Source organism: Bison bison, unplaced genomic scaffold, assembly GCF_000754665.1.
Source record: "Bison bison bison isolate TAMUID 2011002044 unplaced genomic scaffold, Bison_UMD1.0 scf7180017864158, whole genome shotgun sequence".
In the NCBI taxonomy this organism is placed as follows: Eukaryota; Metazoa; Chordata; class Mammalia; order Artiodactyla; family Bovidae; genus Bison; species Bison bison.
The window spans coordinates 3,480,049-3,496,975 of record NW_011494730.1 but is presented as its reverse complement, the minus strand read 5'-3'; the positions used below and the strand labels follow the sequence as shown (position 1 = coordinate 3,496,975).

The 16,927-nt window shown below is 43.0% G+C and overlaps 1 protein-coding gene across 1 annotated transcript in view; it reads right to left on the bottom strand.

Annotated features, from left to right (window-relative positions):
* The window catches only part of CSMD2 (CUB and Sushi multiple domains 2), a 655,591-nt gene that overhangs the window by 26,528 nt on the left and 612,136 nt on the right, over nucleotides 1-16,927 (bottom strand). The window contains exons 56-57 of the mRNA XM_010841252.1: nucleotides 15,300-15,488; nucleotides 1,456-1,629 (exon numbers count right to left, since the gene is read on the bottom strand). Coding sequence (XP_010839554.1) covers nucleotides 1,456-1,629; nucleotides 15,300-15,488 — 363 coding nt within the window. The remainder of the gene's footprint in view (nucleotides 1-1,455; nucleotides 1,630-15,299; nucleotides 15,489-16,927) is intronic.

Here is a 16,927-nt window from a genome sequence, read left to right as displayed (position 1 = left end):
TGCAAAGAATCGGACACGACTGAGCGACTGAACAACAAAATATGCTGGCAGTGCCCTAAATTTTGGAAGATAGGCTCATCTGGGAATCTCAAACTGCAGGAGCAGACGCATGTCTTATGGGTGAGGTCCCACTTCAAGGAGAAGCCGTCTATATTAGAAGGAGGTCACCAGTCAATCCTAAAAGAAATGAACCCTGAAATTCACTGGAAGCTCTGATGCTGAAGCTGAAGTTCCTATACTTTGGCCACCTAATGCAAAGAGCTGACTCATTGGAAAAGACTCTGATGCTGGGAAAGATTGAGGGCAGGAGGAGAATGGGATGACAGAGGATGAGATGGTTGGATGGCATCATTGACTCAATGGACATGAGTTTAAGCAGGAGATAGTGAAGGACAGGGAAGCCTGGAATGCTGCAGTCCACTGGGTCACAAACAATCTGACATGACTTAGCAACTGAACAACAGGATCCTTATGTCTCGAGGGCATCTCGAGATGGGAAGGGGTAGGGGTTAATTTCAATGCCAAGGTGGGCTTCTTGAGAAGCGTCAAGCCACATGAACAGTTGCCCTCTTGGGGGCGACATCCTATGTGAGATCCCTTCTTGAGGCCAGGCAAGCTCACCCCAAAGAAGAGAAAGCTGTGGAGTGCTGGTTTTTTGCCTTGGTGGTTTCCGTCATTAGTAGGAAAATTCAATTTCAAATATTTTTGTTCTTTTATGACATTACAGATGAGTATCTGGAAATATGGACTTGGGAGCTCTGTCAATTCCCTACATTTGCTGTGTTGATGACCTCTCTCCATGTCCCCACAGAGATTAACAAGAAAATAAATTCATTCATAGGAAAAGTCTGGGGACTGGTGTGTTAAAGCTGAAGAGGAGAACTGTATTCAGTGGGCCAGGAGGGACACAGAACAAACAGAAGAAGTGATGATACAGAAAGGGAAGCAGGCTGGGGTCCAGGAGTCCCACACAGGGAAGGAGAGAACACCAGAGTGGGTTTGGACGTGAGCCAACAACAGGAAGGCTTGGACTGTTCCTGGGACCTCATGGTAATGAGTCTGGAGAGAATTCTGGCCATGGTGACCATGGTGACCACCCATGACCACCCATGGTGGCCATGGGTGATCTCAGAAACCACATCTTCATTGATTCTGCAATCTCTTGGCTATCTCGGCTTGGCCAGAGTCTAAGGGCATGAAGCTGGGCTTGAACCACCAAGGGCTGAAGTCCTGTTGGGACCTCTGAGAGCCCTGCTCTCTGCCTGGGAGAGATGGGTTCAGTTCATTTCAGTTCAGCTGTGCAGTTCAGCTGTGCTCTCTGCCTGGGAGGGATGGGATGAAGGTCCAAAACCTCTGCTTCCCTCCCCTCTGTCTGTTTCACTCTCACCTCGGAACTGCCCCCCTCCCACCAGCCACGTGTTCCATTGGAACCCCTCCCCCACACCAGCCCCTTACCTGAGCAGTGGGGGAGGGAGCCAGTCCAGTGTCCGTCCAGCCCACACATGCGGGTGGCGTTTCCCACAAGGGTCCGCTTGCCGGTGCAGCTGTAACGCACGACTGCCCCCACTGTATAGCTGTCCCCGGACATCTGGGAATGGGGCGGGGAGCCTGGATGGCCACAGGACACCACTGTGGGGAAGAGTAGACATCTCAGCAACTCTGCACTGGGATGGATCATCCTCACAGGACACACGCTAGGCTTTTCAAGACGATAAGAAGCTGAGGTGTCTACCGAAGCAAACCTCCTGCTGGCTCACCCACCCAGTATCAGCAAACACTGACTTCCCACCTCACTGTCCAGTTTCCATATCTGTGAACTGAAGAGCAATGTCTGTTGTTTTAAGAGCTGAATGAGATAATGTGAACGAAACCAATCAGCACATGGTAGGGACACAGTAATACCCATTTCTTCTCTTCCTCGCCTCTTGTGCATACTAAGATGTCTCTGGCAGAAAGGTGGGACATATAGTATACACAGTCAGACTGAGAAAGACAAATGGCTTATCATACTGCCTTTATGTGGAATCTAAAGAATGATACCAATGAACCTATTTACAAAACAGGAATTTCATCACAGATATAGAAAACAAATGTATGGTTACCAAGGGGGAAATTGGGGGAGGGCATAAGTTGGGAGATTGGCATGTACACATTCAGTTCAGTTCAGTTCAGTTCAGTCGCTCAGTTGTGTCTGACTCTTTGCGACCCCATGAATTGCAGCACAGCAGGCCTCCCTGTCCATCACCAACTCCCGGAGTTCACTCAGACTCACGTCCATCGAGTCAGTGATGCCACCCAGCCATCTCATCCTCTGGCGTCCCCTTCTCCTCCTGCCCCCAATCCCTCCCAGCATCAGGGTCTTTTCCAATGAGTCAACTCTTCGCATGAGGTGGCCAAAGTACTGGAGTTTCAGCTTGAGCATCATTCCTTCCAAAGAAATCCCAGGGCTGATCTCCATTACTATGTATAAAATAGATCACTAGTAAGAGCCTGCTGAATAGCACAGGGAACTCTATTTGGTAATGGAGTCTAGAAGAGAATGGATACATGCATATATACATGGCTGATTCACTCTGCTGTACACTTAAAGTAACACAACATTGTAAATCAACTACACTCCAATAAAAAATAATTAAAAACAAAGCGAATGGGTGAGCTCTCATCCTGGGACTGTTGGGACTGGCCACAGGGTCCAGAATAAGGGCCAGAGTTGCAGTCCTTTCTAACTGCATCTTACAACTGCCCACAACAGTTGTCTTTAACTTGTCCTCTTTAGTTGTGAGTTCTCTTTTTCTGAGACAGCAAACTATAAGTGGACACTAGTTATGAGGCTAGAGTGTTGAGGTGGACGGGCCAGGGCAGGACAATGCTGTCAATATTGCTGGGGTTGCCTTCCTGTTGTTCTCCCACGGGTTGATCCCAGGCGCTTTCATTTACTCAACATATATGTATTGTGTGCCTGTTATTTGTGAGGCGCCTCTTTATGTGTCTGCGAGAACAAAGTCCAAGCGCTCATGGAGCTGATGTCTAGTGGGGAAGTGAAAGAAAGTTTTAGTTTTTCAGTCGTGTCTGACTGTTTGCGACCCCACAGACTGCAGCCCGCCAGGCTCCTCTGTCCATGGAATTCTCCAGGCAGAAATATTGGAGTGGGTAGCCATTCGCTTTTCCAGGGGATCTTTCTGATCTAGGGATTGAACCTGGGTCTCCTGCATTGCAGGCAGAGTCTTTCCTGTCTGAGCTACCAGGGAAGCCCTGTGGGGAAGAAAGACCATGAATAAGAAAATACTTGGGGTTGCTATGAAGGAAAATAAAGCTGCATGAGCAAAAGGATGCTCAGTGGGATGAGGGAACTGTTTATGAGTAGGGTGGTCAGGGAAGATCTCCCTGAGGAGGTGATATCTGAGCAGTGCACTGTCTGAGTGAAAAGACCAGCCATGTGAGATCTGGGGAAGAGTGTTCTGCGGGAAGGGACATCTAGTAGAAAAGCCCAGAGGATGAGCCTGGGGTGTCTGAAGAACAGCAGGAAAGCCAGGGTTGCTGGAACAGAACGAACAAGGAAAGAACAGAAGTGATATGGGTGGAGAGGCTGCTTGGAGCCACATCATGGCATAGATTTTGGGCTTTATTACAAGCACGATGGGACCCCTCCTGGAGTGATACGATCTGACTTACGTTTTAACAAGATCATCCTGGCAACTGTGTGGAGAATATTCTAGGGCAGGGCGAGAAAGAGGGGGCTGTTGCAGTAGTTCAAGAAGAGATGGTAGTGGTTTGGACGGACTAAACCTTGGGGTCTGGTATGTAAAGGGGAAGGATATGTACTGTGGTGGCCAAAGGGCTGACCGCCTGTGAACACGGCCCCCCTCAATTCTCTGCATCTTAGCCCAGGCCTGCCACTCCTCCCACTCACAGAGGCAGGGTCTCTTATTTCCTCCCTCCTTGAATCTGGGCTGGCCTGTGACTTGCTCTCATCAACAGAATGTAGTGGCATGAGGTTTTAGGAATTCTGAACTCTGGCTTAAGAGATATTTTAACTTCTTTTTCTCTAGGAATTCAGCCTCCAAGTAACGAAGATCAAGTCAGCCTGCTGGAGAGATGCCCCTTGGAGAAGAGTCAGCAGCAAGTCCTCCAACAAGCTGTTGTCATTCAGTTGCTCAGTCGTGTCTGACTCTCTGCAACCCCATGGACTACAGCACGCCAGGCTTCCTTGTCCTTCATTGTCTCCTGGAGTTTGCACAAACAAACTAATGTCCATTGAGTCGGTGATGCCATCCAACCATCTCATCCTCTGTCATTCCCTTCTCCTCCTGCCCTCAATCTTTCCCAGCATCAGGGTCTTTTCCAATGAGTCAGGTTGGTGGAGCCATTGTGGACCCTCCAGTCCTAACTAAACCACAGTGGGCACAGGTGAGCCAGCTCTGCAGTGATGGTTCACTGTATGTGTCAACTTGAGTAGGCCACAGGATGCCCAGATACTTGGTCCAACATTATTCTGGGAGTATCTGTGAGGTTTCTGAATGAGATTAACATTGAATTGGTAGACTGAATAAGGCAAATTGCCCTCCTCAATGTGGGTGGGCCTCATTCAGTCTCTTGAATGCCTGAATAGAACAAAAGGGTGGAGAAAGAGAAATCTCTCTGCCTCTGTCTTCAGTCTGGAATGTCAATATTCTCCTGCCTTTGGACTCAGACTTGGATGGGAATTTACATCATTGGCTCCACCTAACTTCTCAGGCCTTCAAACCCAGACTGGAACTATGCCATCTGCTCTCTTGGATCCACAGCTTGCCCAGTGCAGATCTGGGGGTTTCACAGCCTTCAAATTTGTACAAGCCGATTCCTTATCATATATCTATATATTTTTATCTGTATCTATGTCTATAAGAAATTGGCTCATATGATTATAATATATATTACATATATATATTTAGAAATAGATATGTAGATAGCTCATGGTTTCTTTATATCTAGACACAGATAAATAGATATAAATCTTATATAACTATATCTATGATAGATATAAATCTTACTACATATCTATAAAATACACGTTAAAAAAAAAATATATATATATGTATATCCTATTGGTTATTGGTTCTCTTTCTCTGGAGAACCCAGACTAATGAGATTGCTAAGCCTCGCCTAAATTCCTGACCTTTACAATTGTGAGACAACAAAAACAAATGCTATTATATGTTTTGAGATGGCTTATTACATAGTAATAGATAACTGATTCAGTGAGTTTCCAGGTTTATACCATCTGTTCCTTAAGACAACCTTATGAAGTAGGTACTGTTTTTATTTATTTTTTATCTCCACCTTCCTGATGACACAAATGAGGCCTAGTAAGGCAAAGTAACTTACTGAAGGTCATAAACCTCATCAGTGGTAGAATTAGTTCTTAAAACCTGGCAGGTTGATTCCAGAGGCCACAGTCTTAAGCACTATAATCGACTCCCTTCTGCAGTGCTGTTTTGAGACTACCAGTGAATTCTCTCCTTGTGGCAGGAATGGAATCCCTGATTATAATTTAAATGATTCTGTGACTTTATTAGAAATGTTTGGATTTTAAAATTGCCCAATTTAAACTCTCTAATGACATTTCAAATAAATTCTTTTTTAAATGGATATACAAAAACACAATAACTGTAAGTACAGAGCTTAATGAAGTGTTACAAAGTGAACACACTCATGTAGCTACTGCCAAGATTGAGAAAAGCCCCCACCAGGACCTCAGAAGCCCCACCTTGCCCCGTCCCTATTCCTACCTCTTTTCTTCCCTCCTCACATTAAACTGCTCTCTTCACTTTGTACATCATTAATTAGTTTGCCTGTTCTTGAATTTTATTTAAATGAAATCTTATAGTATATATTCTGCTGCACCAGCTCTTTTCACTTAACATTATGCCTGTGATATTTGTCTGTGCTCTTCTGTAGCAACAGTTCATTATCATTGCTATGTATCAGGGATTGGCAAATGTTTTACTAAAGGGTCCAGACAGTAATCATTTTAGGTCTCTGTTGCATATTCTTTTGTTTGTTTGTCTGGTTTTTTTGGTACAATATTTTAAAAAATATTTTAAAATCCTCCTAAGCTCAAGGGCATACAAAAATAGGACAAAGGCTAGATTTGTCCCAGGAGCCAACATTTGCTGATCTCTGCTATATAGTACACCATGTGTGTTAGTTATCCTTTGCTGTGTAACAAACTGCCCCAAAGCCTAGATAACAATAAACATCTATTTTGATGATATGGGTCAGGAATTTGGGAGAGGCTTAGCAGGTGGTTCTGACTCAGAATCCCCCTGAGGTTATAGCCAGAGTGATGACTGCATTCATCTGAAGGCTCGACTGGCTTCCCCCAGAGTGGCTGATCCAGGAAAGCCAGGTGGAGATGGCATGTATTTTATAACCTAGCTTTGTAAATCACACCACCTCACACAGACTAACTCTGGGACAAGTTAGGAATACGCTACATAAAGGTATGAATACCAGGAGGTGGGGGGCATTGGGAACATCTTCAAGGTTGACTGTCACAGTGCTATGGAGATATATATCACATTTCACCAGCTATTTCTTATTGATGGATGTTTGGGTTATTTCTAGTTTTGTACTCTTATGAATAATGCTGATAAGAACATTTCTGTTCATGTCTATTGGTATACATATGTACACATTTATATTGGCTATCCATAATGATTTCTGTAATTGCAACTGATTACTTTTTATGATGTTCTTGTTTGGTTTTAAAATGTTTCTTTGGGGAATTTGAGGATAGTGTCAAATTATGGTAATATTGAATAATCTCTGAAAAACCATATACAGTGCCTAAACTTATTTTTTCTTTGTTACTGGCTTGATCTAGGCTAGTTGAATGTCTGTAAAATTAGCAACTAGAGTATACTCTATTGTTTTATTCCTTTCCCACGATTTGTTCATTTAAAGGAGGAAGAAGTGAACAATAATAATGCTTGGAGAAAAGAAAAATTAATGCCAGTACGATTTGGCTGTTGTGGATAAGAAAAAAAAAGAAAAGGACATATGAGGATAACAATAAAGAGAAATGACTTTCATTCAATGTATGTTTGCACAAAAACTTAAGAGGTGAAGAACAAAGACAAGGGGAATAGATATTGCTGCATTTCTCAGTTTGTCAATATAAAAAAATTAATGTTTTCCATATTCATGCCATGTCCAAATGGGGTCTCTTTGGATCATTCCAGTTTCTGCAGTGGCTCTTTAGCTGCTTACTATGTATTAAGCTTAAATGTGTATATAAAAATAGGCAAGATAGATATTTGTCACTCCTAATAATAGCAGATTTCCCTGCATTACACAGAATAACAAGGGATTGATAAAATACAAAGTTGCAATTAAGCAAAAAGCAATAGTACAAACCAGCAGTTCATGCTTGGGTGTGGACTGTGCTGAGTCCCATGGCAAAATGAAAAGGATCCCCCACACTGGTTCTTAAACCCTAAGAATGAAAGTTGTATGAATGGCCAGCCACCTCCAGCTTCCACTTTTTCTAAAGCATTTTATCAGGGAAACAGCATATAACATAGACCCGGATCATGCATTTTGCTTGGTACCTGCATATCCACACCAATTAAAGCAGTTTGCTGTCACCTGGAAGGAACAGGTTGACTAGGGGATATGTATAGTCCTCCATAATTTGCCACAACCCTATTCACAGATAATTGGATCTTCTAGGAGAAGGCAATGGCACCCCACTCCAGTACTCTTGCCTGGAAAATCCCATGGATGGAGAAGCCTGGTAGGCTGCAGTCCATGGGGTCGCTAAGAGTCGGACACGACTGAGCAACTTCACTTTGACTTTTCACTTTCATGCATTGGAGAAGGAAATGGCAACCTGCTCCAGTGTTCTTGCCTGGAGAATCCCAGGGATGGTGGAGCCTGATGGGCCGCCGTCTATGGGGTCGCACAGAGTTGGACACGACTGAAGCGACTTAGCAGCAGCAGCAGCAGGATTAGAAATGCAATTAGTCCACTAAAAAACGTTATGATGACCATGAGCCATCAGTGAAAATGGTTTTACTGGGAGTCACCTGGGATCTAGAGCCTTACAGTCAGTGGAAGTGCCTCAGGGCTTGTGTTTTTGAAATAGTCTTACAAAATCAGCAAGCTCCAGGAGACGGTGAAGGACAGGGAAGCCTGGCATGCTATAGTCCATGGGATCACAAAGAGTCAGACACGGCTGAGCGACTGAACAGCACCAAATCACAGGGAAGATGTCTAGATTTCCTCTCATCAACAACTGAATAGCCTAACTAGGTTCTGATGCTAGTATATCCCTTTACTGGGAATCTTGCTGAAGTTCATATTTAGACTAAGTAATACACATGGTTGTCTTTGAATGGGGCCTGCCTTGGAAAAACCTGCACCTGCTCCAAAAAGAACAGTCTGTCCCTTGGTTTCCATGTCCTTAATAACAATATAATGTGGCGGGCTTAGTAATTAGTGTAAGTAGAGTTTGCATGCTATTTATGCATGCTAAGCTGCTTCAGTCATCCTGACTCTTTGTGGCCCCATGGACTATAGACTGCCAGGCTCCTCTGTCCATGGGATTCTCCAGGCAAGAATATTGGAGTGGATTGTCACGTCCTCCTCCAGGGGATCTTCCCAACCCAGGGATTAAACCCATGTCTCTTGCATCTCCGGCATTGACAGGCAGGTTCTTTACCATTAGCGCCAGTTTAGCACCTTGTAAATCCCAACAAGAAAAAGAAGGGACCACTGGCTTTCTGTAATAAAAAAAATATATATATATATATATCTCTATATATCAGCAACTTCTGGGCATTAGCCATTTTTCTTTTGAGAGATCATGCCTAGCTGGTTTTTAGACTTTGGCTTCTGTCAGACTGAGACCCTGGTTCCTGATTCCCACAGATTAAGATCAGTCAAAAGATCACAATGTAAACATAATAAAACAAGGAGAAACAAGTCACCAAGAGTGAGAATCAGCAGAAATGACAATAGCAGAATCAGACTTGAAAAGATAATGATATTGGAAGTATCAGATATAGAATATATAATAAGTACATTTAATATGTTAAATATGAAAAAGGAACAAGTTAATATAGGAAAAATACACTATGGAGATAAGTAAGCAAATGTGAAAAAACAAATAATGCATTTATTTCTCAAATGCAAAATAAATAATTGGAAATGGGAACTCAGTTAAACCTCAGCTTAGACCTAGCTAAAAAGATAATCACTGAATGGTAAAAACAGACCTTGAGTAATTTATCAGAGATGGAAAATATGAATGAGAATTTCAAGGACAAAGAGAAAAGCACAAGAAGATCTAATGCTGGGGTTCAGAAATAGGAAAGGAGGAGAATGAAGCGGGAGACAATGTCTACTGAAATAGTAGCTAAGAATTCCCCAGATAGCAGAAAAATCCAGGAAGTCTAACGAATCTTAAGAATGGGAAACAAAATATTTAAACATAATGCAGGAAAATTCAGAATGCCAGCAAAAGAGAGAGAAGCTTGAAGTCAGTGAGGGAGAAAAAAATGGACTACCTAAAATAATTTAGACTTCAGAAGACTTATCACTAAAAATGAAAGTCGGCAATAGTGCCAAGAGAAAACGTGTCAGCCTAGACCTGTGATCCAGTAAACTTCCCATTTAATAAACAGGAAGAATTCCAAACACCAAAGACAGAGAAAGACTTTACAAAGGAGTGAATGACTGGCAGCTGGTTTTTCAACAGCAACAAAAGAGGTCAGAAGATATTAAATTCCTTTGCTGCTGCTGCTAAGTCGCTTCAGTTGTGTCCGACTCTGTGCGACCCCATAGACGGCAGCCCACCAGGCTCCCCCATCCCTGGGATTCTCCAGGCAAGAACACTGGAGTGGGTTGCCATTTCCTTCTCCAATGCATGAAAGTGAAAAGTGAAAGTGAAAGGTAAGTCGCTCAGTTGTGTCCGACTTCACGACCCCACGGACTGCAGCCTACCAGGCTCCTGCATCCATGGGATTTTCCAGGCAAGAACACTGGAGTGGGGTGTCATTGCCTTCTCCTTTAGTGGGCTAAAAAAAAATAACTGCCAACTTGAATTTCTAAACCTATCAAAAATATCTTAAAAAATGAGACAAATAAATGTATCACAAAAACTGAGAATGTTTGCTAACAGCAGATCTTCACTAAATAAAATTCTAAAAGACGGTCTTCAAACTGCAGGAAAATAATCTCATATGGAAGGTGAAGATATGAGAAGGGGAATGAAGAGCAAAGAAAGTGACAAATACGTGAGCAAATCTAAGGGAACAATAACTGCAGAGAACAACAACAACACATTGTGGGTTTTAAAAATAAAATAAAGAAATAAAAATAAACTAATAGGTAGAACAAACAGAAAACATAAAATAAGATGGTAGATTTAAAACCCATCAATTCAGTTCAGTTCAGTTGCTCAGTCGTGTCTGAGTCTTTGAGACCCCATGGACTGCAGCACGCCAGGCTTTCCTGTCCATCACCAACTCTCAGAATTTACCCAAACTCATGTCCATTGAGTCAGTGATGCCATCCAACCACCTCATCCTCTCTTGTCCCCTTCTCCTCCCACCTTCAATCTTTCCCAGCATCAGGGTCTTTTCAAATGAGTCCGTTCTTCACATCAGGTGGTCAAAGTATTGGAGTTTCAGCACCCCACCCCCCATACACCAATAATCTGACCTATTTACAGTGATGAAAGAAAAGACTTTCAACCATGAACTCTATATCCAGCAAAACTATCATTCAAACATGAAAGGGAATTTAAAATATTTCCAGAAAAACACAAACTGAGAGACTGTGTCAGTAGTAAACCTAGAAAGAAATTCTAAATGATAAAGCAATTCTAAAGGAAGTCTTTTAGGCTTGAAATGAAAGAACTTGAAGCCATGTGAAGAAATAAAGAACACTGGAAAAGGTAACCACACAAGTAAATACACAGTATAGCATAAGCATACTTTTTGTCTGTAACTCTATTTTCTTCCTGCTTGAGAAACTGCATAAAGCAATAACTGGAAACCTTTGTTGATAAGCATACAATGTATAAAGATGTAATTTGTATAACAATAACAACACAAAGGATATAGAGGTAATGGAGCTATATAAGGACAATGTTTTTATATACAATTGAAATTCAGTTGGTATTAATCCAAACTATGCTGCTATACTTTGCACCTCATGCGAAGAACTGACTCACTGGAAAAGACCCTGATGCTGGGAGGGATTGGGGGCAGGAGGAGAAGGGGACGACAGAGGATGAGATGGCTGGATGGCATCACCGACTCGATAGATGTAAGTCTGAGTGAACTCCGGGAGATGGTGATGGACAGGGAGGCCTGGTGTGCTGCAATTCATGGGGTCACAGAGAGTCGGACATGACTGAGTGACTGAACTGAACTGAACTGATGCTTCTATAAGTTAAGATGTTAATTGTAATTTCCAGAGTAACTATTCAGTTCAGTTCAGTTCAGTCTCTCAGTCGTGTCCGACTCTCTGTGACCCCATGAATCGCAGCATACCAGGCCTCCCTGTCCATCACCAACTCCCGGAGTCCAAATAATTTAAACAACATACACAGTCAAAGAAACAACAATCATTTAAAATGGTACACTAAAAAAATCTATTTAATGCAAAATAAGCCAGCAAGAGAATAGAGGACCAATAAAAAAGACATGATACATAGGAAACAAATAGCAAAATGGAATATATAAAGCCTACCTTATCAATCACCACATTAAATGTGGATTAAACATGTGAAAGGCAGATATTAGCAAAGTGGAAAAAAACCATGATTCAAGTATATTCTGTCTACAAATGATGCACTTCAGAGCCGATGACACAAACAGACTGAGAATAAAAAGGTGGCAAAAAGATATATTATGGATATAATAACCAAAACATAACTGGAGTGGTTATCCTAATTTCTAACATAGTAGCCTTTAAGACAAAAACTGTGACTAGGCACAAGAAGAACATTCTATAGTATAAAAAGACATTTTATCAAGAGGATACACAACTATAAACATACATGCATCTAATAACATAGCCCCAAAATATCTGAAGCAGAAACTAACAGAACTAAAGGGAGAAACAGACAAATCAGCAATAACAGCAGGAGTTCCCAACACCCCACTTTAAATCACGGTTAGAACAACCAGAATATACTATAAACCAACTAGACCTAACCATCATCTGCAGGGCACTCTGCCCTACAAGAGAAGAATGAACACTCTTCTCAAGTGCACACGAAACGTTATCTAGAAGAAAGTGAAAGTGCAAGTCGCCCAGTCGTGTCCGACTCTTTGTGACCCCATGGACTATACAGTCCGTGGAATTCTCCAGGCCGGAATACTGGAGTGGGTAGCCTTTCCCTTCTCCAGGAGACCTTCCCAACCCAGGGATTGAACCCAGGTCTCCTGCATTATAGGCGGATTCTTTACCAGCTGAGCTATGAGGGAAGCCTCATCTATTTAGGGTAGACCACATGTTAATCCATAAAATAAATCTCCATAAACTTTAAAAGACTGAAATCATATCAAGTGCATTCTGTAAGCAAAATGCTATGAAACAAGAAATCAACAAAAGAAGGAAATGTGAAAAATTCACGGGTATATGGAAATTAAACAACACTCTCCTAAATAATCAGTAAGTCAAAGAATAAATCAGGGGAGTGATTAAAAAATACTTTGAGGTGAAAAAAAATGAAAAAATAGCATACCAAAACTTAGGAGATACAGTGAAACAGTGCTTGGAGGGAAATTTATAATTGTAAATGCCTACATTAAAAAGAAGAAAAATCCAAACTTCCTCTCTGATAAACTAGAAAAAGAGAGCAAAATATACCCAAAGCAAATAGAAGAAAAGAAATTAAAAAGGCTAATGCAAAGATCAACAAAATAGAGAAACAATAGAGAAAATAAACAAAATCAAAAGTTGGTCCTTTGACAAGATCAAGAAAATTGACAAATGTGTCTAGTCTGATGTGTGTGTGTATGTATGAGAGAGAGAGAGAAAGTGACAGAGAGGGAGGGGGAGAGAGAGAGAGAGAGAGAGAGATACAGCGATGGGAGAAGAATCAAATTCTAAAATCCGGAATGAAAGTGGAGATGTTACTACCAACTGAATTTACAAAAGCAAAAAGCATCATAGGAGAATATGATGAATATGAACGGTTATATACCAATAAATTAGATAAACTAAACAAAATGGAAAAATTCCTAGAAACACACAAACTGCCAAAACCAACTCAAGAAGAAATGGAATATCTGAAAAGAATTATATCAAATAAATAGAATCAGTCAATAACAAAAAACTTTTAACAAAGAAAAGTCCAGGGCCAGATGATTTTACTGATGAATTCTATGAAAATTTTGAAGACGAAATAATACCAGGAATAGTTCTGAAACTATTCCTAAAAACAGAGGAAAAGGGAAAATTGCCAACTCATTCCATGAGGTCAGCATTGCCCTGACACCAAAGCCAAAGATATCATAAGGAAAGAAAACTACAGACCAATATTCCTTACGAATTCAGTTGCAAAAATCCTCAACAAAAATACTAGCAAACCAAATCCAGTAGCACATTAAAATGAATTTTACCGTGACCAAACGTGATTTGTTCGAAGAACACAAGAGTTGTTCAACACATGAAAATCAATCAATGTAATACACCATACTAATAGAATGAGGGGGGGAAAAGCACCACATGATCATCTCAATAGATGTAGAAAAATCATTTAAAAAATTCCAACAGCCTTTCATGGGAAAACTGTCCAACAAATTAGGAGTAGAAGGGAATTTCCTCAATCTGATAAAGGAAATCTGCAAAAATCCCACAGCTAACATCAGGCTTAATGGTGAAAGAGTGAAAGCTTTTCTCCAAAGGCTATTTTTATTTGTTTTCTCAAATACAAGAATCTCAGCTGCCACTGCTGCACACAGGTGGCGGTCCATTTCCAACCCCAGATGATTTTTCAGTCATGAATGGGGCTGCATGGCCAGGGTGGGGTCCTCAGACAAGGGAACTATGGGCAGGTGAGTAGGTGAACCAGCCTCCTATCATACCTAGAGGCACAGGGGCATAAGGAGATGGAGTCATTCCGACTGAGGGGCCAAAGTATGTATGAGCCACCACAGATAGGTGGACTGCAGAATGGCCCAACTCAATACGCATCAGCCCCTCTGGACTGCATCTTCACCTCTGCTGTTAGGAAGACAGGAGAGAGAGCAACCCCCGGGGCTCATGGTTAGTAATAAGATGCGGGAGCAGGGGCCTAAGGAACTGTTTTTTCTTCTGGATGTGAGGCTAGCAACCCGATGTCAGGATTCTTAGTGCCTCCCTCATCCTATTTTTCCCTACATGTTGGCCCTGTATTTTTCCCCAATATCTTTTAAAGCAGTTATTGTTTATTGAGCAGCGACTGAGTAGGCACTTTTAATGGGTGTTCTCATTTAATTCTCTAATAATCCTATGGAACAGGCATTAGCATCATTGATATAGACAAAGAAACGGAGGCTCTCAAATCACACAGCTTGTTTAGGGGCAGAGCCAGAATTCAAATCCAGGTCTGTCTGCCTCCAGGGTCTGTTGCATTTCTGCTTCAGTCCTTTAAAAAAGGGGGTTCATGTGATGTCTTTCTGGAAAATCAAGGAGGCAGTAAAATGGGAGACAGGTTTCCACTACGCAGCCAGGACCGCCAAAGGAAGGGAGCCTTGGAGACTGAAGGGGTTGCTGACAGCATTAGAGAGGAAAGGGAGTAAGCCTGTAGCCGGGAGAGAGACTGAGAATCGGTGGGGCATCTAACCCAACGTATTAGATGCTCAGTCCTGTCAGCCTCTTTGCGACCCCATGGACCGTAGCCCACCAGGCTTATCTGTCCATGGAATTCTCCAGGCAAGCATACTGGAGTGGGTTGCCATTCTCTTCTCCAGGGGATCTTCCAGACTTAGTGATCAAACCCAGGTCTCCTGCATTGCAGGCAGATTCTTCACTGTCTGAGCCACCAGGGATGGAAAGAGTTGGACACCACTGAGCGCGCACACACACACGCGTGCACACACACACACGTGCACACACACATGCACACACACACACACACACACGCACACACACAACTAACCAATAGGAGCCCAAGATGGGCTCTGACATCCAGAGAGCACTCTGAGTGACCATCACGGTGACCACACACACACACACACACAGGAGGCTGTCCTCTGACACGGACCATCCCGCCACTGTGCTCGGGTGATCACTGCGAGTAAATGACGTGTACTTACAGAGACACTGGGGGTGGGGGCGATCCCACGTGCCGTCTCCCTGGCAGCTGAGCACTGGGGTGCCCAGGAGGTAGAATCCGTGGGTGCACTGGTAAGACACAGTTGTGCCGTAGCTGAACCTGTGCGGGCCGCTGGCGTGGATCTGACGAACGCTGTTTTCTTGGTGCCCAGGATCTGTACAGTTGATGACTGCAATGAAACAGGATGATTAGATGCAGAGATCTGGATGTGAGGATTTTTTTTTTTTTTTATGCTTTTAAATGGGAATTCAGAAGTCCAAACAGGAATGTATTCCCAGTAGAGCAAAATTTCCAGACCAAGAGAGGCTACAGAAAGCAGATCCTCCTGGGAAGCTAAGCTGGTCCTCAGGCTGCTGTACTCCCCTCAACTTGGCCACCTGGATAAGGGATTCATCCTTCTGTGTCTAGCTAGACATCACCCCTCTGCAGAAGCCTCCCCACCTCCTCCCAGACTGGTTAACTCTCCCCCCTTGGTGGTCCTGGCATAAGCCTCATTGCTTGATGGTGTGTCAAAGTTCTATTGATATGAATCCCTTGAGGGCAGGAATGCCCCCCGTTGGTGAACCCATCCCCAGCACAGTGTGTCTCCCACAGCGGAGCTGTGGAAAGGGGATGGGCTTCTCTAGAAACTGTTTTAATCACTTTTATGAGTATTTCCAGGGGAGAGTAATCCTCGGGGATCAATTTGACTTTTAAATGCTGAAATGGTTCCAAAGCAGCTTATCAAAATCAGAGTGAGGTTTGAGAGTCATGACAATACTGTTCACAACCCATGATGTGAACTTGGACTTTCAAAACACTTTCATACCATTAACCCAAACCTCATATGAGTCGTATGAGGCAGGCAGGGTCAGTACTTGAAACTTTTGATAAGCCTTTAAAGTGTGAGCTATTTTTAACTTCTGAGGACCCTCTCTGAGGCTAAGAGAGGTTGCAGTCACAAAACAGGTAAGCTGCATTCATTCATTCATGCTGTTTACTGTGATATACTGAGTGTCAAGCATCGTGCTGGGCAGCAAGGATATGACAGAATTTACAGTCTGGAGCAGGGTTTCTCTGCCTTGGCACTGTGGATATTTTGGGCTGATAATTATTTATGGTGGGGGCAGTCCTGTAGGATGTAGGATGTTTAACAGTGTCTCTGGCCTCTGGCCACTAGATGCCAATAGAAACTCTCCAGTTGTGACAACCAAGGACATCTTTTGACATCTGTCCCCCGTGGGAATAGGGGAACAGGAAAATCATACCCAGTTAGGAACTGCTGGTCTAGAGAGAAAGGGACAAACCAGCAATGATACTGTTTGGTAAGTGCTCTGATGGGGCAGCAGAGAATGTTCTGGAAGCACAAAGCAGAGCCTCTAGCCCAGTGCATGGGGCAGGGCAAGAAAGTCTCCCCAGAAGGAGCAACCTTTAGGCTGGCTCTTGATGACTGGGTAGAAGTCACCCGGACAAAGAAATGGTGGGAGGGGACAGAGAAGAATGCATTTGAGGAAGCTGTGTCTGGGGCCCCGAGGGGCTTCCAAGCACAGGGCACCTGTGAGGAAACAAAAGAGGCTCAGTGTGGCTGGGACCCAAGGCAGAGGTGAGGCTGGGGGCCAAGCAAGTGGG